General features: G+C 40.0%; 1 protein-coding gene and 1 pseudogene across 15 annotated transcripts in view; both read right to left on the reverse strand.

Annotated features, from left to right (window-relative positions):
* The window catches only part of APC (APC regulator of WNT signaling pathway), a 113,728-nt gene extending 99,790 nt beyond the window's left edge, over positions 1–13,938 (reverse strand). For 7 of the 15 annotated variants that reach the window (XM_059693887.1, XM_059693881.1, XM_059693878.1 and 4 more), the window contains exon 1: positions 13,766–13,938. Coding sequence is in view for 7 of the 15 variants with exons in the window: in XM_059693879.1 (XP_059549862.1) it covers positions 13,561–13,725 (165 nt within the window). In the remaining 8 variants the exon portion in view is untranslated. Of the gene's footprint in view, positions 1–13,560 lie in introns of all 15 variants that reach the window. The other 8 variants (XM_059693879.1, XM_059693880.1, XM_059693877.1 and 5 more) reach the window with 2 other exon arrangements.
* An 8,167-nt stretch (positions 13,939–22,105) lies between these two features.
* The window catches only part of LOC132233365 (translationally-controlled tumor protein-like), a 145,156-nt pseudogene continuing 139,826 nt past the window's right edge, over positions 22,106–27,435 (reverse strand).

The following is a 27,435-nucleotide window of genomic DNA, read 5'->3' on the forward strand; positions in this document are numbered from 1 at the left end:
GTCTCTATTGAAAAAAAAGACCGTACCCTTTCATGTAATGACTAGAGGCCCGGTGCACAAAAATTTGTGCACTTGGAGGGGAGGGGGGTCCCTCAGCCCAGCCTGTGCCCTCTTGCAGTCTGGGACCCCTCGGGAGATAATGACCTGCTGGCTTAGGCCTGCTCCTGGGTGGCAGAGGGCAGGCCCAATCCCTAGGTGCAGCTCCTGGTCGGGCTCAGAGCAGGGCCAATTGGGATGTTCGGGCGCTGCCCCCTGTCATGCACAGAGCAGGGCGGATTGGGAGGTTGCGATGCCACCCTCAGTCACGCTCAGGGTAGGGCCGATTGGGGGGTTGGGGCACCGCCCCCAGTCACACTCAAGGCAGGGTCGATGGGGAGGTTGCAGCGCCACCCCATCATGCACAGAGCAGGGCCAATCAGGGGGTTGGGGCACTGCCCCCTGTCACGCACAGAGCAGGGCCAATCAGGGGATTGGGGCACTGCCTCCTGTCACGCACACAGCAGGGCCCATCAGGGGGGTTGGGGCTCCGTACCCTGTCATGCACAGAGTAGGGCCCATCAGGGGGTTTGGGGAGCCCCCCCCTGTCACGCCCAGAGCAGGGCCCATCAGGGGGTTGAGGAGCTCCCCCCTGTCACTCAGAGAGTAGGGCCGATAGGGGAGTTGGGGCACTGACCCCTGTCACACACAGAGCAGGGCGGATCAGCGGGTTGGGGCGCCGCCCTCTATCACCCACAGAGCAGGGCCAATCAAGGGGTTGGGCGCCGCCACTGTTACACTCAGGGCAGGGCTGATGGGGAGGTTATGGCTCTACCCCGTCACACACAGAGCAGGGCCCGTAGGGGTCGGGGGGGGGGGGCCGTTGGGGCACCGCCCTCTATCACCCACAGAGCAGGGCCGATCAGGGGGTTGGGGCGCCACCACTGTCACACTCAGGGCAGGGCCAATGGGGAGGTTATGGCTCTACCCCGTCACACACAGAGCAGGGCCCGTGGGGGGGGCGGGAGGGGAGGTTTGGGGTGCCGCACCCTGTCACACACAGAGCCGCAGGGCGATCAGGGGGTTTGGGCGCTATCCCCTGTCACGCTGATCCTGGTGCTGGGAGGCCTCTCGGCTCCACTGATCCCGGTGCTGGGAGGCATATTACCCTTTTACTATATAGAATAGAGGCCTGGTGCATGGGTGGGGCTGGCTGGTTTGCCCTGAAGGGTGTCCTGGATCAGGGTGGGGGTCCCCACTGGGGTGCCTGGCCAGTCTGGCTGAGGGGCTGAGGGCTGTTTTCAGGCTGGGGGTGACTGAAGCTCCCAACCGCTCCTTTTTTCCTTTTTTATTCTGGGCCAGCTTTAGCTTGAGGCTTGGCTCTAGGTTTCTGGCCTTTGTATACAATGTTGCGATCCTGCTGGCTGAAGCCCGGCGGTATTTGTTACAATGTTTGAAACTGCAGGCTCAGAGGCCTGCAGCCGCAGGAGGGGAACTATGGTTTCCTCTGTCACTGAGGCAAGCAAGCCTCGTGTTAGTTTCAAGCTGCCTGGCTGCCGGCCACCATCTTGGCTGACAGTTAATTTGCATATCTCGCTGATTAGCCAATGAAAAGGGTAGCGGTCGTACGCCAATTACCATTTTTCTCTTTTATTAGTGTAGATGTTTACTTTGAACTTATATTAGTTCACACAAACACTCCATCCATGCTTTTGTTCTGGCCCTCCGGTCCAGTTTAAGAACCCATTGTGGCCCTCGAGTCAAAAAGTTTGCCCACCCCTGCTCTAGTCCCTACTTAAGAGGAGAAATCATATGAATTCATACACATACTACTGCTAATTTATAGTTACATTTAATGGCCAAAGACTTTTTCAACTGGAAAATATGATGGCAGGAAAAAACACTAAATTTTATACTCTATAAGGAATTAAATTTTGTTTTATATGGTGTTATTTTGGCTTTTTGACAACACAGTTATTCATTAATTTTATGTTGTTAATATAAAACCAAAATCACCTTTGGCAACCATTTTACCCAATTAATAAAATATTCAAATATTTGTATATAAGTAAAGGAAACATTTGTAAAAATTCTTAACATGCCCTAATCAGGTAAAGTTCCAGTTAGGGGGCATCTGGTGTTTTCAACAATACTTCCCATGGGGGGAAAAAATTCTGATTAATTTTTAAAAACTAAATGTTCAAAACAAGATTTTATGCTTGCCTATGTTTTTTTTAAAAAGCATGTCTTGTTTAATATTTTAAACTCTGATCTTTACTGAAAACCTAAAACAGCGATAAGATTGTTCCCAAAGGTACAATGTGTAGTACAAACTTATAAAACCTATTCATAAGGATGACATTTTTAGCACTAAAGATTTCAGTGACATAAGGCCACCAAAACAGCACCAACTGTTTATGGCACCCTGTGAATTTAAGAAAGAGGAGCACACAGAATGAGTTTTTTAAAAATAAAAATTACTATCACTTTAACATTAAAATATCAAGTACCTAGATTAGTTAATCTCAGAAATCAAATGCAAATTATACATATTTTTTCTTTATTAATTAAGGTATTACATATATGTCCTTATCCCACCATTGCCCCCCTTCTACCTCCCCCCACTCATGCCCTCACCTTCCTGGTGTCTGTGTCCATTGGTTAGGCTTATATGCACGCATACAAGTCCTTTGGTTGATCTCTCCCCCTTACCCCCACCCTCCCCTACCTTCCCTCTGAGGTTTGACAGTCTGATCGATGATTCTCTGTCTCTGGATTATACACATTTTAAATACAAGTGGGTAAAAAGATTAAAAAATCATATTCTGTCCCTGAGATATACAAACAACATTAAAAAAACACAACATTCACAGAGCGTATAGACAGCAGTCACATTAATTATTGGAAATCAACCCACTTCCACTCAAACATACTAAAGAACAAATTTGATTGCAGTCCCTCCTCAGCTCAGTGCATTCTCCTCCTTCTTCACATATCTCCACTTCAAAAATGTTCACATTATATCCTCTTTGTTCACTTGAAGGACAATTCCTACACCAATGCATTTACCTACATACTATAAGTATTTATGTCTATGCCAGTCAAATAAAATATCCTCTGTCCCCTCCCCTTGGGGCTTTGCAAAGTAATAGGAATTACACATGTGATAACACATGTGTAAGTATTAAAAGGAAACATAGAATAATGTTTACATTTTCCAGGAATCTCATTTGTACTACAAAAGAGCTTTAACACAAAGGAATGACTAATGTAGAAATGTTAAAGTCCTCCTTGAACAAGTTAGTCAAAAAAATATTTGGACTTTCACTTGTAGAAATAGCAGACTAGGCAATCCAGACCAACTATCATTCTGAAGTCAATTTTAAAAGATAGATAAAATGTTAAAAGAACCTTTTTAAAAACATCAAATAACTACCAAATAGTAAGGAATAAATTACCAGCTCAAATCCACCAAAACTTGAAACCCAGAAAGGTGAGCTTAGATTTTGCCTTTTGTGGGCTTTCCAACAAAGCAGCAGCACTTAAGCTGAACTTTGTGATCTGTTGCTTTTCTTGCAAGAGTGGGAGACAAAAGTCAGAATTTAGGACCTACCAATGATAAGGATTGTAGTAAAAACACCCTTGGCATTGGGCTGGGGCTCTAAAGAGAGGCACCCCAAGAAGAGTAAGAAGGACCAGAAGGTAACACAAAGAAGCAAAAAATTTGAAATTGGATTAAGATGATCTTATATTCCTAGGCAATAGCAAATGAAAATCTTCTCTAGAGAAAAAAGTAACTTCATCTTATATATCAAATTACTTCTACAACAGAAAACAGAATCATACCAACAGACCTGACAATATTTGAATTATCACTACATTCAAGGGGATAAAGGACAGCTTAGCTTAACTATTTGTGCTTGGAACTGAAAACTATAAAAAGTGGCATGGTTGATATGAAGGAAAAACACAAATAAAAATATAGTACTAAAAGATAAAATAACCGAAGAATGTACTGGATGGGTTAACAACAGATTAGTAGACCTAGGTGAAAACACTTTGAACTTTGAAGATAGGTTACCAAACTATCCAGAATGAAAACTAGAGGGACAAAAAAGAAGGAAAAGAACCATAAAATGGGGTAAAAAATTGAATAAGACAGTCTAACATACTAAACTGGAGTCCCAAAAGATCAGAAGAATATGGAGTAAAAGAAATATTTGAAAAAATAATGGCTAAGAAATTTCCAGGATTCACAAAAGACACCCATCCACACATTCATGAAGCCCAAAGAATCCAATGCCTAACCACAACATAGTAAAACAACAGAAAAATCAAAGACAAAGATAAAAATCTTAAAAGCAGCCAAATAAAAATAACATCTAATTTTAAAAGGAAAAAGAGACACAAAGACCTGAGGCCTCAAGAGCAATGGAATGTGTTGAAATAAAGTAACCACCAACACAAAATGTACTGAAGTAAAGTAACTGCTAACCTAGAATTCTGTACCTAGCAAAAATGTCCTTCAAAAGTGGGGTAAAGATGTTTTCAGGTAAACAGACTAAAGTGATTTAGTTCTAAAGAGCATGTTTCAGATTCTTCAAGATCAAATAAAATGATCCTAAGTGGAAAACCATAGGAAACATAAGAACATGATAAATACATGCATTAACCTAAACTAAATATTGACAGCATAAAACAGTAACAATAATGAGTGAAAAATAAAACAATTATTAAATGCACAATGAGCCCTAGCCAGTTTGGCTCAGTGGGACTGAAGGGTCCTGGGTTTGATTCCAGTCAAGAAGGAGCATATGCCTGGTTTGCGGGCTTGATCCCCAGTTGGGGGTGTGGCAGGAGGCAGATGATTAATGATTCTCTCATCATTGATGTTTCTATCTCTCTCTCCCTCTCCTTTCCTCTCTGCAATCTATAAAAATACATTTTTAAAAAATAATAAAAATGCACAACATTATATAAGTAGGACTGTGAGTAAGTAGAATTAAAATTAAAGTGAATCATCTGGGAAGAGGATAAAGGTATTGATTAACATTAGACTTTATACGACTCATATTGCAATTTCTAGGGTAACTAGTAAAAGAGAAAAGGAGGTCATAATTTCCAAATAATAATGGGGAGAAATCTGAACAATAAAATAGCCAACTCATCTAATGGCAAGAAAGGAGAAAAAAGGGAACAATTATTAGGGCAGATATAAAGTCCATAAGATGGGAGATTTAAATCCAACCATGTCACACAGGAGACACAACTAAAACACAAGAATACAGAAAGGTTGGATGTAGAAGAATGGAAAAAAGTCTACATTGCAAACAATAAAAAGAAAGCTGGTACTGTCTTATCAATCCCAAACAAAGCAGCCCTTACAGTGGTTTTCAACCTTCCTAATGCCGCGACCCTTTAATACAGTTCCTCATGTTGTGGAGACCCCCAACCATAAAATTATTTTCGTTGCTACTTCATAACTGTAATTTTGCTACTGTGATGAACTGTAATGCAAATATCTGATATGCAGGATGTATTTAGGTGACCCCTGTGAAAGGGTGGTTCGACCCCCAAAGGGGTCGCGACCCACAGGTTGAGAACCACTGCCTTAATAGAAAAAGCACTATCAGAATAAAAGAGGAACACTTCATACTGGTAAGTCAATAAGAATATGTAACTATTACACATTTCTAATAACTAGTTTACTCTCAAATATCTAAAGCAAAAGTTGAGAGAACTACAAGGGGAAATAGTAAAATCCATGATCAAATCCACAATCATGATGGGAGATTTAACACACCCTTTACTCTAATTGATTGATATAAGAAAGATCACTAATGATACTTAATATTTTAAGTACAGGATTAACAAACATGACCTAATGAATATAGAATATTGCACTCAATAACTGCAGAGAGAAAAAAAGGCAATACACTGGGACATAGTGAGGATCCCAAATTTTGAAGGTCTGAAATCACAGACCTTTGAAAAATAGAATGTGTTCTCTGATTACACTGTAATATTAAAAATCAGTAACAAATTTAAAAATAACTAGAATACTCCATGTTTAGAAATTAAGAGATATAATATAAATTTCCAAACTAATACAAAAGTCAAAGTAGAAACTAATTAAAATTAGAAAATATTTTTAAAATATTTCATAACATGAATTATAAAAACACCACTTAGTGGGAGTAGTGGAAAACTATACTGGTTTTCTTTGAGTATTATAACTAACTAAAAGAGTGCTTACTAGGGAAATGCTTAGCAATGTGAACTAATGTCCCTCGATACATTCAATTAAAAAAAATAATAAATAATTTAAATGTTGAAAATGTTGAACAGTAGTGAACTACAAGAAGTTAGCAAAAGAACAAAGCAGTAAGCCCAAAAAGTAAAAGAAATAAAGAGAACAAATCAATGCAATAGAAAACAAGCATACAATAAAAAGCATCATCAAGATTCAAAATTTGGTTCTTTTGAAAGACTACTAATTTCTGGTGAGACTGATAAAAGAAAAGAGAATGTACTATCAGACATGAGAATGGAATTTCTTTTCCTGCAGCCCTTAAAAGGATATCAGAGTATTTAATATAAACAACTTCATTCTAACAAATAGTTTCTCTGCCAGATTCTAACAAACAGTTAAGGATGAAATAATTTCAATCATACATAAACTCTTCCAGAATAGAAAATAAGGTCAGCTCATTTTATTTATTTATTTATTTATTTATTTATTTATTTTTTTATTGCTTAAAGTATTACAAAGGGTATTACATATGTATCCATTTTATCCCCCCGCCCTAGACAGTCCCCTAGCCTCCCCTATCACCCAGTGTCTTATGTCCATTGGTTATGCTTATATGCATGCATACAAGTCCTTTAGTTGATCTCTTACCCCACTAACATTTTATAAAGTTAGCAAAATGTTGATTTCAAATTCTGATAAGGACTATATATAGGCCATCTCACTCATGAACACTTATGTAAAAAAATCACAAAATATTTACAAGCTGAACCTAACAATATATAAAAGGATAATACAGTAAAACCAAATTAGGTTTATCCCAAGAATCGGGCTGTGTTTAATATTTAAACTGAAATATAATTCAATACATTAACACTAAAGGAGAAAATTTATATGATCATGAAAGCTGTCCCCCGAAAAGCATTAAATTCAAACAAACAGAACAAAAAACAAAATTCTTAGTAAACTAGGTATAGAAGAGAACTTCTTTAATATAAAGGTTTTAACAAAAACAAAACAAATTTTTAACAAACCTCAGCAAACAAACTTGGAGTAAAATGTTAAAGCTTTCTTTTTGAGGTCAGAAAAAAAGACAGGGAGAACAGCTCTGGGATGGTGGATGTCAGTGTTCCATTTCTTGATTCAGGAAATGACTTCATGTGTTCTATGTATTATTTGGAATATATGTTTAAGCAATACTTAGAAATGATGAAAAGGCTAACCTAGACTATATCACTCAAGCACGGCCATTGTGTAGGTCCTAATTTTTGCCCCCTTAGGATTAATTTCAAACCAATTAACATGTATTGGGCCTATAAAACATTGTGCAATCTGACAACATACCTTATGAACTTTAAAAATGTTTGTATACTATCATCCAGTAACTCCATTGTCAATGAACCTATCTTAAAGAAAAGGTCAAAATAAAGAGGGAAAATAATTAAAAATGCGCTAAGATGTTCATTGCATACATGATTTAAAAAACGGGAAACAACTAAATAACCAACTACAAGGACTTGTTAAGAAAAATAATTCCTTCAATGGGATTACTATACAGTCAATAAAAATAAGATTTACAAAGTATTCTAAGAAATGTATATAACCTAATGTTAAAAAAAAGTAGACACATAAAAGGGAGGAGAAAAAAGCCTAAGCACAGAAAAAGAGAAAATGAGAGCAGAAGGGAGGGAGTAGTGGAAAACTATATTGGTTTTCTTTATATGATGAGCTTATGGATGTGATATGTACTTTTCATTGCATTTCCTGAATTTTCTTTAATGACTACATAAAACTTTAATAGTGGGCATATTACAAGAACTGAAGCAAATAATTACAAACTTAATGTATCCTAAATATAAAAAGTAATTACTTCAAACTGTACTTTTTAAAATTTCAATTTTTATCTCAATATGATATTTATCAGGTAAATTATTCCCTAATGTCTAAATTATAAAAATGTATGATATGCTAATTTTTAGAGATGAGATAATTTCTAATTACATTTAGTATTTAAAATAATATAACTTTAAAAATAATTAGATCTCCAAAGATATATCATTTTCAGCTTACCTGCCTAATCAAGAGATGGGAGGGCAGCAGAAACTGGTTTGGCTCAGTGGGTAGAGCGTCAGCTTGTGGACTGAAAGGTCCCAGGTTCGATTCCGGTCAAGGGCATGTACTTTGGTTGCGGGCACATTCCCAGTAGGAGATGTGCAGGAGGCAGCTGATTGATGTTTCTCTCTCATCGATGTTTCTAACTCTATCTCTCTTCCTTCCTCTCTGTAAAAAGTCAATAAAATATATTTTAAAAAAAAAGAGAGAGAGATGGGAGGGCAAACTTCCTCCTGCTTTTGATGGCTGTGTGAGAATCTGATACATGGAGCAGAAAGAGCACGAGAGGACATGACTGAGCACAGAAGTCAGCTCACTAAGGATACAGATGGAAAGGACCTGGATTCTTGATAACATTGTACAGTTCACTTGACTATGAAATCTTCCAACCTTGGACTTTTTTTAAATGTGAGATACTGTTTAAATCACTGTTAGTTGGGTATTTTATAACCTGGGGCCGAACTAATACAAGATGTATTTAAGATCTGATGCCGGAAGCTGGTCCATCCTTGCTGCTTGACACAGTCGCTGCAGGGAAGAAACATCTGCACAGCATATGTTTCAAGGGACCTGGGGTATATGGCATACTGTTCTTAATATGTTTGCTCACCTTCTTGGTGCTATGTGTTTTAACCAAGGTCACCTCTCCGAGAAAGGTTGTTTCCCCAGGTAGGGACTTTTCCCTGAAGTTAGGGAGGGAATAAAACCCCTTAACTAAGTGCCAGGTGGGTAGTTAATCACTTTAACCACGAACAATCACCCTTAAGCTACATAATCTCTACTCCCTGGAATGGAGATAAGAAACGTCCTAACCTTTGGAATAGAAATTGACAGGATTAAAATCAACTGGTATAAATACAGATGTAACAAGACAATAAAACACAGAACCTGGCTGGAGATCCTGGCTAGAGAACCTGGCTAGGCTGCTGATCAACTGAACGCTGTCTCCCTGTCATTCCTTCTTTGCCCACTCCGTCCACACCTTCGGGAACCCCTGGACCTGCTGGGGTTGGACCCCAACAATCTGACACTGATTGAAAGTGGGAGAACCACCAAGATTACTGTAAAGTTTCAAGACTGGGTGGCTGAGAGAAAAGATGGCTAGAAAAGAGAAATTAGGAGGAAGAGGAATACATATACACACATGCACATGTAAGCACACTAGGTAAGGGTAGGTTAGTGAAAATCAAGTTGATTCAGTTTGTTATGGCTTAAGCTGACAATGGCACATGTAAGATAGGGATCTACATGACGCAGAGAAAGTGGGAAGCAGAGTTACAGAACTGAGAATCATCCACACAAAAATAATAATTTATAGCATTAAAAAAATGATACAGCCCCTAGCCAGTGTGACTCAGATGGTTGGAGCATCATTGTTACCTACACAAAAAGGTGGCAGATTCAATTCCTGGTCAGGGCCCAGGTTAGATCCCTGGTTGGAGTGCTTATGGGAAATGACCAATCGATGCTTCTCTGTCACGTCTCTCTCTCTCCCTCCCTCTCCCCTCTCCTTTCTACCTCTTCCTTTCTCTAAAAATCAATTAAAAAAGAAAAAAAAAGGATAAGATCACCAAGAGAACCTAATGAAAAGCACAGAGACCCTTGAGAATACTGTCCATTCCATCTTACCCTCATTTAGATGGAATTCAACCAGTGGCTAGGCCAATTAGAATAATTTCATCCCTCCTGACAAAGATATTGTGACAGATATGGCAGCATGATCTCCTTCGTTTATTCAATAGAGTTTAAAATTTCTGGGAAAAGTGTAGAAGAGAAGCCTTCTCTCTCCCTTTGGAAGTAAATAAAGAAGGCTATAATAATATGAACATTGCTGATAGCCATCTTTTTCCTAGGAGGGTAGCCTGTCTGAGCATGAAGTCCAAATAGGTGGACCAAACTGAGAGAATAGCAAAAAATGGAATCTCAGCCCTGATGACATAAGCCTATGAACAAACTATTCTTTAAGCCAATTTTATCTGTACTTTTCCCAATTACATGAGCCAATCCATTTCTTTTGTTTTTAAACCCAGTTTGCATCCTAACTGATGTAGGGTAGGGAAGAGGTATATTTAAGGGGAAGAGCAAAGTCAAAACAGTTCAGAAAAGGTGAAGAAACTTTCAAAAGTAGGAGAATTAGGAACTACAATGCAGAAGAACCAAGATATCAGATCATTTTATTCCTATAAGGTATATTTCAGAAATGGTCTAGGAAACCAAGGATGACTGAACAAAGAACATTAGATTTGGTGATTAGGAGGTCATAAATGACTTTTCAATTGTAGTATCAGTGCTGAAATAGTGAAGGAAGTCAGAGTGCAAAGGGAAGACTGATATATTTATTTACTAAGAACTCCATCATGTACCAAACACTTGGATGGACATGTAACATGCATTAAACTCCTTTAATTACAACCCTGTGAGGTAAGTATAACATTCTACTTTATAGATAAAGAATAGAGTCTGAGTAGTAACTTGCCCAGCCATGTAGCCACTAAGTGGTTTTAACAGCCTTCAAAACCCAGATCTACATGGCTGAAAAGTCAATGATCTTTCTAGTATATCAGGTTAGTGGATAAAAGAACGAATCTTTAAAGAATGAAATATCAGTGGCACAGGAGGCTCAAGATTCAGACTAGCTTCCTTGAATTGTGTGGCGCACAGCATTGCATTTGGCAGCCCTGGAAAAGATATCAGCATGTATGTAGGCGAGGGAGGAAGAGATTGGAATGATAATGGACAGTTCTAGAGAAAGAAAGAGGGGAGGGATGATCATGGACATATCTGGAAGAGGTTGCTCTTGAAAAAAAGGAAGGGCATTTCTTCCTCAGAGATATGGGTAAGTAAGGAAATGAGACTAAAATGAGAGAAAGGCAAGTAGAAGGGATTATATCTCAGATGGTTGAGATTCTCTCAGTAAAGGAAGAGATCAAGTTATTTGCTCTAGAAGCCTTTATGAAACAAACAAAAGGAAAACTATCAACACTAACGATCCATCAGAGAGCAGAGCACAAATTGAAAACTAATGTCCTTATATAACTGTCTCTTGCATTCTTCAGGATGTCAGGGGTCCAAATGAACATAGCTAGTGATGAGGCTTATTCAGGATTGGGGAGAGGAAAGGTAAACCTACAGAAAGTAACCCCCGGCGCATCAGTAAAGATTTAGTAAAAGCTGATCACCATGGAATCCTGGTTATACATGGAAGCAAATGAAACAAGCAGTAGACGAATGGTTCGTTCGATGAACAGAGAGACAAAGCGGGGTTCATAACGAGGGTGAAAGAAAATAGGTTCCATGAGAGTGGAAGAGTGAGAGATTTTGAGTGTGTGTGGGTTAGTAATGTCTTTCCACACAATGCTTCAAATTATTTTGCCAAAGGCAGTGGGGAGACCTTGACTGGGGTTCAGCAGTCCAATTCTCTCTTCAGAATTGAGAGGCAACCATCTCTAACATCCAATGCTTGCTTGTGGAAAAGTGAAGTCTGGCAACAAAGGAATGAACTAACCCATACAATCAGACATAAAAATAGCTCCTTTCTTTTAAAAAGAATTTTTAAAAAAGAATTTTTCAATATCTCCTTTCTTTTTAATTCTACTCTAAATTTGAGAAATTCATTAAGAGGTCATAAAATCTACAGCAGAGGAGAAAACATATGATGTGTCATGAGGCAGAACGATATGTAAACAAATATGTCAAGCCAATTATAACTCACGTTAAAAGATTTTTAATGTAGACTTCCAAAAGGGCAAGGATCGTTTGTACTTTAGTAACTTGCAAGCACCCAGCACAGCTTACGCAAACTGACATTGCTCAATTTCATGTTCATAAAAAGGGTCTCCTTGGCAATCAGAAAGGACAAGCTACCATTTTTATCAGAGTGCCGCGTTTACAACTTTGAGGCTCAACAAATTATCCAACTCTAGGGAAAGATTCAGGAGAATCAGCCGTGACAACTTGCTCCACTACTACCACTACGGTTCTGCAGTTTGCGCTTACAAACTCCGGCACCACGTGTTCTTTAGGACAGTTTCTCCCCCTTGCCCCAGGAAAAAAGGAGGGAGAACTGAGACTGGCACAGACTAAATTTTATAGAATATATCAAGAATTATAAGGGGCTGTAACCGGTTTGGCTCAGTGGATAGAGCGTCGGCCTGCGGACTGAAAGGTCCCAGGTTCGATTCTGGTCAAGGGCATGTACCTTGGTTGCAGGCACATCCCCAGTGGGAGGCAGCTGATCGATGTTTCCCATCGATGTTTCTAACTATCTCTCTCCCTTCCTCTCTGTAAAAAATCAATAAAATATATATTTTAAAAAAAAGAATTATAAGGGTTGTTCAGTAGTAGCCACAGAGTCCAAGAAATCTGATAAGTTTAAAGAGCTTTTCCCCCCCCATTTTACTCCTTTCTAAATAAAACAAAGGGCTTGTACAATACGGATTCTTCAGTGAGTAACTTAAGCTAACAATGAATAAAAGAATAAGTCACTTAGCCTCTCTCATGCCATTTCATGTTATCTTACATTCATACGGCATTATTTTTTTAAAAAAACGAGCACTTCTCAATTCTTTCACTAGATCTAGGAAATTTACGCTCCGCCTCAAAAGTTCGGAGGCTAAATAAAGATTTACTATAGCCAGAAAGAGATTGATTTAGACGAATAATCATTTGCCATCCTAGGCACCATTCCTCTATTTTGCAAGCGTTCCGCGGGCCAAGGAGTCAAACTCTCTCAAATCCTTCCAGTCTCCGGGGGACTTCATTTCCTCATCAAGATGAACAAAATCCACTGGCCTCTAGATCTGGCCTTTCTTTGTAACTCTCTATGCCAGGCTACCGGGTCATCTTCCCAGACAGTTAAAAACTTTTAAAGGAAAAAGAGGGTCGGAATGGGGAAGATGGGGGGAGGCGACTAAAAGAGGAGGGCGGCCGACCCACCCACCCAACGCGGACGGGACCGCTCGTCGGGGAGAAGGTCCCCCTGGAGCCCGGCGCGGAGCGACGGCGTCGGGCAGCAGGACCCCCTCCCGCGGGGTGAGGATGGAGGAGCCGCCAAGCCGGGGCCAACGGGAAGCCCGAGAGGGGCGCGGGGCGGGCAGGGGGAGGGTCGCGGAGCCCGCGGAGCCGCAGAGGCGGGCCGCGCTCCACCGGGGGGTCCGAGCAGCGGCGGGGCAGAGCGAAGGTTCGCCGGGGGAGGAGACGCCGACGCCTGCAGCCTCACTCACCTGCCAGCCGGGCGCCCCGCGGCCAGAAGCACGGACGCCGCCCGGGCGCGTCCTCTCCGGCGGGACACAGCCTTGGCCGCCGCCGGAGCCCCAGAACCCGAGAGTGGAGAGTGGTCCCGAAGCGGGCAAAGCGGCCTCCGGACCCGAGCCCCGGGAGGCGGACATAGGGGGAAGCGGGGGCCCGGGAAGGCAATTCGTTGTTCACCTTCCTCGCCGGTACCCAACAGCGCTTCCCGGGAACAGCATCGCGCCAACCTCGGCCCGCTGTTCCCGGGCCTTCGCCCGCAGCTCCCCCCAGCAGCGGCCGGGTTTCCGGCGGCAGCACTCCGCCCCCTCGCTACTGGGCCTCCGCCATCTTGTTGGGGGCGGGAAGAGGGCAGTGCGCCTGCGCATTCGGAGTTCGCCGGCGTCCCCGGCCCGAAGGAGAGAGGACTGTCGTGCGCAGCCGCGTTAGGATCTAAGCTGCGGCCCTTCGGTCCTGCTTCACCCTCCGGCCTCCTGCACGATTGCCCAGACCTACTCTGTTCCTGCCCGGCGCTGCCGCCAAATAGCCCCTTCTGCGCACCCCGCAGTCAATGTTTCTGCAGACAACTGTCCAGTGCCTACTGTTATGTGCCAGGCGCCCTGCTAGGCGCTGATGGGTTAATAACTTGGCTCCAGCCCTATAGGAGCGCCCATTCTAGTGAGGAAGAGGGAGATGAACGAATAATCCCCTAAATTCCAGTTTTGTAGCTGTGCCCTCCTCCTCCCCCCCGTTTTAATTCAAAACATACCTTTTTAAGGAAGTCTTCCCTGTTTGTCTGACAGATAGATCAGTTCTTTACCTTGCATTACCTCTAGCAAGGTAAAGAACTGGAACAAATAATATCGTTTGACTATCCGTTACATACTACTAGATACTGATTTAGGCTCCAGATTTATAGCAATACGAAATAGAAGCCCATGAGACTTAACTTTCTAGTGGGAAAGACTAGACAATAAAAGGCTAAAATAAATCAACACAATAATGTGATAAGGGATGGGAAGAGAACAGGGGCCAGGAGTCATGAGAAAATTTGGGTTAGATAGAGCCTTCTAGACAGAGGAAACCGCAAAAGCAGAGGTTTGAGGTGGGAATGAGGCCAGCAGTAGGAAGAGGGACAGAGAGAATAGGTGACATGGACAGTAAAAGTAGGAGGAGATGAGGTCAGAGGGAGGCAATGGCCGTATAAGGTAGGCCATGGTAAGAGCTGGATTTTATTCCAAGTGGCCCCTCTAACTTGCTGACACTGCCCCAACGACTCTACTAGTAAACATCCCTAGCTCCTGTCTGCCTCACTGCTTTGCACATGCTGATTCCACTATTTCAAAGCCCCTTACTGTTGTTCTTTAGGTGTCTAGCTTATCATCTTTCAGGTTTCTGTTTAAATGTCCCATCAGAGACAGCATTTGTCCTAATCTAAGTCTCCTTTCTGCTCTCCCATTAGTCTCCTTCATTGCACCTGGTCATTTCTTCCATAACACTCAGCATATTTTAAAATTATGTATTTATTATTTCTTCATTGTCTCTCCACTAAACTGTGAACTCCATGATGGAGGGAAGGTGTTTTGTTTATCAGTGGATACCCCATGTTCAGCATCATGCCTGACATGGGTGGTCACTCAATAAATGTGTCTTGAATTAACGAATGGGGAAGTTTCTCAGCACCTAAGTAGTCAGGGGTACATTATTTTGTTTTTTACTTATTGGTTTTTAAAATTAAATGCAAGTTATTTCCTACTAATATGTTTCCTCAACTAGATTATAAATAGGACTCTGAAAAAGGGTGTAGAAATGAGATGGAGAAAAGTAGGTGATGGTGGGTCAGTGGGCAGAGATTGTATTGTATATGTTTGCAGGACTGGAAGAAGCAAGGCTTCAACTTAATGGAGCACCTATTATATGTGCTGGGCACTATGCTAGGTACTTAATCCTCACTGGACGTCTGCTCAGTAGTTATTCTCATTTTTATACACAAAGTAATTCAGAGAGATTAAGTCACTTGCCCAAGGTCACACATTAAAAGATAGTGTTGACCCTATAGCCCATGCTCGTCCCATCTAGAGAAATTGGATTTGGAGGTGGGCTTATTTGGTGATTTGGCTCTGTGTCATTAGTTGACTTTCATTTAGAGATTTCAGCCACAGCCATTTAAGAACCCCAGTCAAATCGATATTCTTATGTAGGATATCACCGAAAAAAAACTGCTTTCATGCTTTTCTTTTGTACTGAAGCCATTTCCTTTTCATGTTTTAAAGAATTGTGTGTTTCAGCTCTGGCTGGGTAGCTCAGTTGGTCAGAGCATCATCTGGATACACCAAGGTTTTAGGTTCTATCCCTGGTCAGGGCACATACAAGAATCAACCAATGGATGCATAAATAAGTGGAACAACAAATCTCTCTCATTCTCTCTCTCTCAAATCAATAAGTCAAAAAAATTGTGTATTTCTTTTTACTTATAACTTCTGTATGTTTCATCAAAGGAAAAGAAATACCAGGAAAATGGATGTATATCCTGAATACTCGCTGTATCCTCTAGGTTAAGCTTGTTACTGTCTTACTAGCTCTCTCATCTAGGTCCCAAGCAGTACTTGAGACACCAAAGACAGTTCTCTGACAAAGAGTGGCAGGCTTAGCGCAACAATCACATCCCACTTACTCATCAGAACTATGCACCATCATTTCCCTCTAAACAGGATCGCTGCTCAGGATAGCTGGGGAGAACTACTAGAAAGGACGGGGCTTCTCTCTTATATATCAGGGACATCCAGTCCTTATGTGAGGGAAGTGACATACTATACCTCATGGTAACATACACTTGTCAACAAAATCTAGTTAGGATAGCCCTGGCCGGTGTGCTCAGTGTTTAGAGTGTTCGTCTGCACACGGAGGGGTCATGGGTTCGATTCCCGGTCAAGGATATGTACCTGGGTTGCAGTTCACGCCCGCCCCCCTCTCTCTGTCAGGGTGTGTGAAGGAGGCAGTCAGTCCATATGTCTCTTTCACATCAATGCTTATCTCTCTCTCGCCCCCTCCTCCTTCCCTTTCTCTTTGAAAAGCAATGGAAAAATTATCCTCAGGTGAGGATTAACAAACAAACAAAAAATCTAGTTGGTATATTCAAACCAAGTAGTAGGTGGGAATACATACCTGAAAAGACTTCCCGCCTTCTTGCCCACTGTAGTGTAATTCTTCCTCGGAATAAATCCTAGAAACAACAATTTCTTCCTTTTCTATGGTATTCTCTCCTCTTATGGTTACCATCTGTTATAGGTTGAATATACTCCACCCTCTGGCCAAAAAACAAACAAACAAACAAACAAACAACCCCACACCAAAAAACCGCTATGTTGAAGTCCTAACCTCCAGTACTAAGGAATATAAACTTATTTGGAAATAGGGTTATTGCAGATGTACTACTAAGTACAATTGACCCTTGAACAACGAACGTGGGGGGAGGGGCATCGACCTCCGGTGCAGTCAAAAACCTGTATATACCTAGTAGTAAATGAGGTCAGGTTGGAGTAGGGTGGGCCCCTGATCCAGTAGCTAGTGTCCTTGGAAGAAGACTAGTGGCCCGGTGCACGGATTTGTGTACATTGAAAGAAAATTAATTAGAAGAAATATTTTGATATCGCTATTTGCCCTTTCTCTATAATAGAAATGTCAACCAAATTCATGATCGACAATGACAGACAGAAACACACGCTTGTGATTGGCACCAGTGAGAGCTTTATATGTATCACGCATGCACGAGTCAACTTAGCCTTTTATAGATATAGAACAAACTTGCTTAATTAGACCTGCTTCCTGATTTAGCTAAACTTTTTCCAGCCCAGTGACGCACCCCAACTTCTCTTTCAGGTAATTGTCAGCAACACAGCAGTAAATATCAACACGAAGCAGATTATTATTGTAGATCACGCAGGGAGAACAAAGGGTAAAATATTTAACTGCAGCAGTGTTTGACTATATTCTGCGCAGTGAGCAAACCTGAAGTCATTGTCAAGGTCCACCATTTCTTACTTCTTTTCAGTCGGGTCAAGTTTCTAAACTTTCTAAATCTCCATTTTCTGGCTAATGAAAAGAAAATAGGATTTTACTGAGTCTCCTACCTACCTACTCCAGGACTTCTGTGAGGATCCAATGAGATGAGGCACATGAAAATGCTTCACAAACATTTGGATAAAGTGTAAAATGTTTGCACCTTACTATAAAGCAAATTGTGTTCCTGGGCTGAAGAAACTCCAAGGAGGCTAGTCACTAGGGAGAGGAAGCCAGGCATTGCTATGTGATGTCATTACCTGGTGCCCACAGCCACCGTTTCCGAGCTGGGCTGGGCGGTGGGCCACATTTTGCACCATGGGGTCTCGGCAGTGTCAGCTATGATTTGGAGGGGTGTCGCTCCAGGGTGGTGGCAGGGCCTGTGTCCCTTTTGGGGGAAACTGAGTATTGCTTTGTGGGTGCCAGGTCTGCAATGCTGTTTCTCTGTAAATGGCCAGTGCACTTCACGGCAGCTCCTGCATTGAGCATCTGCCCCCTGGTGGTTAGTGTGTGTCATAGTGACCAGTTGGACTGTCGGACATTTAGCATATTAGCCTTTGATCTATATAGACGGCCATATGAGGGCAGAAACACACAGGGAGAAAGCTATGTGATGACAAAGGCAGAGATGGAGTTACAAAGCTACAAGCCAAGGAACACCAAAGACTGCCGGCAAACCACCACAATTTAGGAAGAGGCAAACAAGTATTTCCCCATAGTTTTCAGAGGGATCATGGCCCTGCCAATACCTTGGTTTCAGACTTATAGACTCCAGAATTATGATACAATAAATGTTTATTGTTTTAAGTCATCCAGTGTGTGACACTTTGTTATATACAGCAGTCCTAGAAATGAACACACCATCTTATGTTTGTGGCAGGGCCTGAAACAACGGAAAGAGATGGGAGCGGGCAGTGATGATGTCAAGGCTACTGCCCGATTTGGCAGCAAACCAGCTACAAGACCTCAGACCAGTCACTCGACCCCACTGACCAAGTTCCCTCGTTTGTGTGAACAGGGACAATGATAGCTGCTCTGCCTACAGCAGATCTGAAGCAAAAACTACAAATATTCCTCCAGAGGTGCTGTGACCAAGATAGCCTGACAGCTACTGAGAAACAATTTTGCCAAGGATAGGGTTCCTGCTACGGAGAATTTTAGAGTCTGGCTGTGAAGAAAGGCACTTTCCTATAATGAGATAACTAGCACAGGCCAAGTGCCAAATGTGTGGTCTGGATTTGATTCACTATTGATGTCAAAAGCAGGAGGGATCACTGTGGACGGGTGCACAAGGGAGCCTTCATGAAGAACCTTAGCAAAAAAGGAATCTATTAGAAGGATATTGGATACCTGCAGGATCTCCAGTGGCAACACTCAACATTATGCCCAGACCTAGTCCCAAGAAGCCACCACTACAGCCACTGCTGGATACAGATACCAAAACTGGGACCACCAATACCGCTTGATCTAGACACTGGATGATGCCACTGATGCCCCTGGAAACTAGGCACAGTTCCTGTCACTGTCACTACTCTCAGTAGAAGAAGGAGGTTCACTATGACTTCACCACCCTAACATTTGGTCCCAAGCCTGGGGACAAATGATTGACACTATCCAGTCATATGTCAACACTCTAGCTCAACGCTGTCCAATAGAAATATAACGCAAGCCACATATATGATCCTACATTTTCTTGTAGCCACATTAAGAAAATTAAAGAAAAAAGTGAAGTTAATGTTTATAATATATGTTATTTAAATCAATATATCCAAAATATTTTAATTTCAACATGTGGCACTAGATGTACCACAACTAGTATGGAGCCAGTGGTATCAAATTTGACAGCACAGGCCTAACTGATAAAGAAGCCATGAAAATTAGCGTATGGTCTTTTGATTTCCATGGTGTGATATGGGTTCTGCTACATGACATGAAGAGGGCAATTTCCCAAACACAGGAAGAGGGGTCAGATGCAATCTTGCAAATGGAAGATAAAGTTGAAAGAAGACCAAGACTGGATTTTAGAGAAAGAAAAATGGTGAAGTAAGGACTTTTATTATTAATTTTGTTATGTATTGACTGTGAGCCACTGGAGGTTTCTGAACTGGGGAAATACCACAAAGATGTAGATACAACTTTAGAAATATTGGAATTGTGTTAAAAGTGCTGGATGTAAATTATGTTTAATTGAGTTAGAAGTCCTGGATTTTAGCTATGCTTTCTCTCTGTGCAGGCTTAGGCAAGTTGTGTCTCGGGATCTCTCTTCTCATCTTCAGAAATGGGGATGATGATATCTATCTCTCAGGCTTGTTGTGACGATTAAGTGAAATAGTGTATGTGAAAATGAGTACCACCTAGCAAGCACTCAATAAATGTTAATTAAATCTAAATGAATCTGAGTATCTAGTTAGAGATGTAGATAAACAGCTAGGAGGCTGAACTATTTCCCAAAAGCCAAGAGGAACATTCTAAAGTAAAGAGAGAGAGAGAGAGAGAGAGAGAGAGAGAGAGATTTCATATCCCTCAATTCTGCCTCAGCTTGGACAAGTTAAAATAGGTACCTGTTTTCTAAGTAGCGATTTCTTCCTTGAAGCTTTTAATAGTCATTCCTAGCTAGAGGTGATCTCTCCTTCCATGGTCCAGAGTTCTCCTGTGGGCAGTATGACGTGGTTTGTTAGGCTCATGCTTCATCTTCTTCACCAGGTGCAGACATGAGGCCAGAGACCACGTCTCATTCATCTTTGTATCTGTCCTTCACAATGTCTTGAACTGGCGGTATCCAAACAAACAAGATCAACAAAGTTTGATCATTTTAGAAGCTGGATGATGAGTACCATCAATATTCATTACACTGTTCTTGTTACCATTGTATATGCTTGAACATTTTCATAATAAATGTTTGTTTGTTTTTTAAGACATGTAAGAAACTTCTGCTTCAAGATGGTGAATTAGGGACAAGCATTTACCTCCCTTCTCTTTGTATCCCATTAAATGTCAGCAAAAGGGCTTGATTTTCCATGAAACTAATGAAAGTTAAGCTACAAGGGCCCTCACTTGCATGGATTCTTTCCAAGCTCCTTAAAGTTCCTTAGCAATATGTTCACATGTTTGTGTGTTTTTGTAAAAACTGCAAGTGTAATCTATTTCAGCCACAAATGGTTAAGGGTGTTGTTTCTTTCTATTCTGACTTCCACACTGTCACATTTCTCCTGGTGTCAGGTAGTATTACAGGAACTGTGGTCATTTTGGGAATCCAAATAAAGGGAAGTGGGTACAATTCGTTTGAATTTGCTGGGAGGATATTTATGTGATACACAATCACTTCTGTGGGCAGTATCTATTGCTAATCTGGAATAGCTTTCAGGGATACCCACTCCTATATCCTACCACTGTAATACAAAGGTACAGGACCAGGGATTGTATTGCAATATGGACATATTCTAAGCTACTAGTATCAGAAAAATAGACAGAGTTGGAAGCTAGTCTGTAGAAAATTCTTCCAAATTTTATAATTCATAAATTAAACCCAATAGAAGATTCTCCAAATATTACCATAATCTTTAAAAATTATAAGTTATTACTAATGACAAGTTGTCAAAGTTAAAAGAAAACTATCAGTAATAAAAAATTTGTGGTCAACCATGCTGAAGAAAGAGTAAGTTATCTTTCTGTTCAGTCAATACAAATATGATAAAACAAAATTACTGTCATATGAAGAGATAATTAAATAACATCTGGACAAAATAAGTAGGGGAAAACTATTATAGAGGTATGTCAGGCATTAAAATAATAAATACATTATATTATGTTTTGGATGTTGTGATGTTTGTGAATTTTGTGTCAGCATTTTAAAATGTGTAAATTGTTGTGATTTTTTTCATTTTAAATATTCACTTTTAAACTAAATGTGTATTCAAATTTTATATTTTTTCTCTTAAACGGAGACTCCAAAATTTATCTTTCATAAAATATGGATCTCTAAAATTATAATTGAGAACTTCAACATCCCTTTCTCAGCAACTGCTAGAACTAATAGTCAGGAAATGAGCAAAGATAAAGACCTGAACAACACAAGAGGATCTAATTGACATTAATAGAACACTACACCCATAGTAGCAGAATGTACTCCCCCCCCCCCCCCAAAGGACCTATAAATAACCACAAGCTGGGCCAGAAAACAAGTGTTAATTAATTTAAAAGAATTGAAATCATACAGAATGTGTTCTCTGATCATTATGGAATTACATTAGAAATCAATGAGAGAAAGGCAACAGGAAAATCTCTATAAATACCTGCCAATCAATGCACTTTTAAAAACTACCTGGTCAAGAGGATGCTTCAAAATTAAAAAAAAAATACACAGAAGCAAATGAAAATACAAATACAACCTATCAAAATTTGTGGGTTGCAGCTAAAGTAGTGCCAAGAGGGAAATTTATGCATTAACCAATTACATTAGAAAAGAGGGGATGATTACATTACAAAAGTTCTCAAATTAATAATCTAATTTTTTTTTTAGTTTAAATGCATTTTACTTTTAGACAACCTACATGACGTGTTTTTTCTTAAAAACAATGACTCTGCTACAAATAAATCAAGATCAAAATGAATGGAGAGCTCAAGATAACATCAGTCCCATTTGGATGAAAAGCAGCAGCCAGTTATGATGACAGGTGATAGATCCAAATTGCCAAATTTGTTAACATTTTCCCATTTCTAAACCACCTTTAAAGAGAATTACACCATTCTCATGGTAGTCCAGCAGAGCAACCATGCCATCTGTACTCATGTTTTCATCCATAAGGAACTCTGGTCTCTGTTCTTCTAGCTTCCATTTGGTCGATTGCACGTAATCTTTGATGCACTTCTTTATAGGCTTCTTTTGTCAAGCTGGTTTCCTGCAAATGATGGTTCATGACAATGTCAACACCAGTGATGACTGTGCTTTTGGTGCCTTCGCCCTGCAGGCCTTCAGCGGAGGCATTTTCACCAATAAGCCAGTCATCAATGTTACCTTTGTCCTACTGATCATCTTCCCCTCTACCTCCAGGCACAGCCCATCTGCGATCTCCTGCATCTTGAAGATACCAGAGAACATCTCATCATGGCTGAGGAGGTCCCTGTAGATGATCATGATGGCTGCTGGGAGGAGAAGGAGGCACTGCCTTAGCAGGAGCTCAGAGCTCAGAGTGAGCTCCATGCAGGTGCAACTGGAGCAGTGCTAGGGCTGGGGGATGGGGGTGGGGAGCAGGCTGAAAAGCAGTAATCTAAGTTCTTACCACCAGAAACTAGAAAAAAGAAGAGCAAAATAAACCCAAAGCAAGCAAAGAGAAGGAAATAATAAAAGCAGAAATCAATGAAATGGGAAAAGAAAACAATTTTTTAAAAAAAGCAATGAAAGACCAGAGAACTTATAAGCATGTATGCATAACGCAAGGACACAGACAATAGTATGGTGAAGGCCTGGGGCAAGATGGGTGAGGGGTGGAGGGGGTGAATGGGGGGAAAAAGGGGGACACATAAAATACTTTCAACAATAAAGATAAATTAAAAAAAAAACAATGAAAGAAAAACTGTTTAATAGACTTCTAGCAAGACTGGCAAAATAGAGAAAAGACACAAATCACCAATTCCAGCAATGAAACAGTATAGTATTACAGTTCCCACAGCCTTTAAAAGAATAAGGGATTGCCAGAGGTACCTTTACACTCATAAATTCAACAACTTAGGAGAAATGGGCCAAGTACACTACCGTAGCTCAAACAAGATGAAATGGAATAGTCCTATAACCATTAGGGAAATTGAACTTGTCCTTAAAATTATCTGGAAAAACAAATCTCCAGATGGTTTCACTGGAGAATTCTATCAAATATTTGAAAAGAATTAGCACCAATTTTATATAATCTCTTCCAGAGAACAGAAGAGGGAATACTTCTCTATTCACTTTAGAAGGTAGTATTACTCTGCTACCAAAACTGGACAAATATCATATAATAAAGAAACTAGAGACCAATACCTTTCATAAGCTTAGATGCAAATATCATCAGTAAAATATTAGTAAATCAAATCCAACAACATATTTACAAATACGCACAAACAAGTAGGATTTATTCCAGGTATGCACGTGAGACCTTGAGCCACAGGCAGTCACCTAAACCAAGTTCGTCTCCTTGATGTGTAGAAACTGTGAAATAATAGCTATTGCTTGATTGAAGCTGCTAAATCTCAGAGTAATTTGTTCTATGGCAATAGACTGACATAAGAAGGTATGGATTCCATGTCTAACACTGCTGGAATTGGTTAAAGAGCAAGCTTGAAAAGCTTTCCTACCAATCACACATCTTAATTCTTCTTCTCGCTCTTGAACCAGCTTCAACCTTTCATTTATGGTAGAATAAACTGCCCTTCTTCTAAGCTCCACCTATTCCTGAAAGCTTTCCAACCAAAGTGGTGAATGTAATAAAGCAAGCAGCCAGAGATGCTGTGCTTTTCCATCTAATGACAGAAAAAAAGGAAACACTCCATCTGGGTAGAAATTGATAATTGGCCATATCCAATTCCTGGACATCTGGCTTTTAAATGAAACCGAACATAGTAATTAATGTCTGTTTCCTTGGGCATTCTTTTACCGAAATGCTATTTATTCTTCTAGTCTTTAAAGGACAGCACCAGTGCAATTTTAAATATCAAGTAACCAAAGGTTTGCCTCGATTTTTTCCTATTACCATAGTTATATATTTATTGCAAGATTTGGAAGCTACAGAAAATCACAAGAAAAAGAAGAGGAAAAATATTTCACTGTCCAAGAGAATTATTAACATTTTGATGAATAGCTTTCCAGATTTGGTTTTAAAAAATAAAAAGGAGTTTCAGAATAACAATTTTTTTTCATCAACAATACATCCTCATTTTAAAAACCTAACAGAATATTTTAATGAGTGAAACTTAATGAAGAAAACCAAACCATTTATTCCACTGAAATCCACATCCATTTCCTAATACGTAGAGTTTAGTCTGATGACATTGATAATTCAGCCCTAAACACCAGGCTGAATGGTTCAGGGAAATGTCCCATAAAGCTAAAGCAGCCCTGACAGCATGTCAAGAATAATGGAACTCAGGGAAACAACATGTTTGCACCCACTGGCCCCCCATGGTTCCACTGCTGCCCCAGAATGTGCAGTGGGGGAGGGGTTCACAGATTTGAACTGGGATCCTTAATGGGCTACAAGCCAGCTCAAAGATGCATTAGAGAACAGATCGTTACATTTCAGGAGTTTTGTGAGCTGGTTATTAAACATGGTCATTATTAAAAATTAAATGATATACACTAGTAATTAAATAAATTATTTTCAAAACAAAGGTAATACTCAAAACGATCGCTTTTTAATCACTTTACAACATGTTGCTATTACCTTCGTTCCTGATGTTTCTATCTATTGTGCCTGTATGGGGGATATACCGTATAATGGTGTCCTGGGGACACCCCTTCCTAACTGTGTTCAGTGACTTCACTTTGATAGTTTGAAATTGGACAGGAGGAGTATTTATACCACAGCAATGAACAAATGCTCCAAATCTGGGCTTCATTGATAGTTTTGTTGATTGTTCAGTGATGGAGAGACTGTTAATACTGTAGATTAAATTTTAAAATGTCATATCTATAGTTGTGACATTGTAAATAATACAAAGATCAAGGAAATATTTCTCCAGTATTCAAAAACGATTATAATATTTATCCAAGTCACTCATGTTATCGATGAATGAGTGAAGTACCATCACCTTTATTTCTTGTCTCACTTTCATCTTGATCATTAACATCAATGAAAATATCAGCCAAGATTCTTGTCAAAACTGTACTTGCTTGTTACTTACAATGATAGTTGGCCTCAGATAAAAAGTTCAGCAAAAATCAATGAAACATTCTGTGGGAATCAACTCTCTCTCTCAGATTTAGGTCACAACAAAATTGAGAGGAAGGACCCTAGCCAGTTTGGTTCAGTGGATAGAGTGTCGGCCTGCAGCCCAAGGGGCCCAGGTTTGATTCTTGTCAAGGGCATGTACCTTGGTTGCAGGCTCCTCCTGGGCCCGGGCCCTGGTCAGGACTCGAACAGGAGGCAACCAATCAATGTGTTTTTCTCTGTCTTTCCCTCTATCTTCCACTCTCCCTGAAAATCAACAGAAAACTATCCTCAGGTGAGAATTAATAACAACAAAACAAAAAAATTGAGAGGAAGGTACAGGGATTTCCCATATACCTTTTCCCTTCTCCATTATCAATATCACTCACCAGAGTGGTATTACATACATTTGTTACCAAGTATAACCCTACATTGAAAACATCAAAATCACATGTAGTTTACTGTAGGGTTTATTCTTGGTATTACACATTCCATGGGTTTGCACAAATACCTAATGACATGTATCCATCATTATGGTATACCGAGTATTTTCACTGCCCTAAAAATCCTCTGTGTTTTCTGCCCATTTAAATCCCCACACCAGCAACCACTGATGTTCCTTTTGTCTTGTAGTTTTCCAGAATATCATATAGTTAGAATCATTATGTTTGTAGCCCTTTTAGATTGACTTCTTTCACTTAGTAATATGCATTTAAGTTTCTTTCCATGTCTTTTCATGGCTTGATAGCTCATTTCTTTTTAAAATAATATCTCATTGTCTGGACATATCACAGTTTACTTATCCATTCACTTCCTAAAGTGCATCTTGTTTGCTGCCAAGCTTTGGCAATTATGAATAAAGCTGCTATAAACATCCGTGTGTAGGGTTTTGTGTGGACACAAGTTTTCAACTCCTTTGAGTAAATACCAAGGAATATGATTGCTAAATTGTATAGTAAGAGTTTGTTTAGTTTTGTAAGAAAGTGCCAAACTGTCTTCCAAAGTAGCGGTACCATTTTGCATTTCCACCAGCAATGAATGAGAGTTACTGTTAGTCCACATCTTGTCAGCATTTGGTGTTCTCATTGTTCCAGATTTTGGCCTTTCTAATAGGTGTGTTGAGGCACTTGTGTTTTTTATTTTATTGTTATTGAGTTTAGAGAGCTTTTTATATATATGGATACGCATCTTTAAGGAATATATACTTTACAAATATTTCTCTCAGTCTGTAGCTTATATTTTTATTTTAACAGTGTCTTTTGAAGAGAAGTTTTAATATTTTGATGAAATCCCAACTATCAGTTGTTTTAATTTTAAGTAATCATTTTTTGCTGTATCTAAAAAATCTTGCGTAACACAAGATCAAAAAACTTTCTCCTATGATTTCTTCTAGAAGTTTTCTAATTATGGGTTGTAAATTTATGTCTATGATCTATTTTTGTATTAATTTTTGCATATGGTATAGGATAAGGGTTGAGCTTCTTCTTCTTCTTCTTCTTGCATATGGATGCCCCATTGTTCCAGCACCATTTACTGAAGAAACGATTCTTTCTTTATTAAATTATCTTTTAACCTTTTTTGAAAATCAACTCACCATGTGTACATAAATGGGTTGTGTTAGGATTTTAAAATAAGGCCTTCTATGTCAAGGCTATGAACTACTCTTTTCTGGGGAGGAAAGGTGTAACTCAGAGGACCACAGACACCCAGTGTTTAATACATTTCTGAAGCAGAAAGCTTAGAGGAAGTCTCAGGCTGAGGCTTGCTCTACCTTGAACTCAAGGTGGTAAGTGTTTGGCTGATGACTAGCTATCCTACTCACTGTATACCTTATATGTCTGAATATAAGGCAATCCTGGATATAAAGAGACCCCTCATTAAAAAAAATAAAATAATAAAAACATTTTAAAT

The sequence above is a fragment of the Myotis daubentonii genome, chromosome 4, assembly GCF_963259705.1.
Source record: "Myotis daubentonii chromosome 4, mMyoDau2.1, whole genome shotgun sequence".
In the NCBI taxonomy this organism is placed as follows: Eukaryota; Metazoa; Chordata; class Mammalia; order Chiroptera; family Vespertilionidae; genus Myotis; species Myotis daubentonii.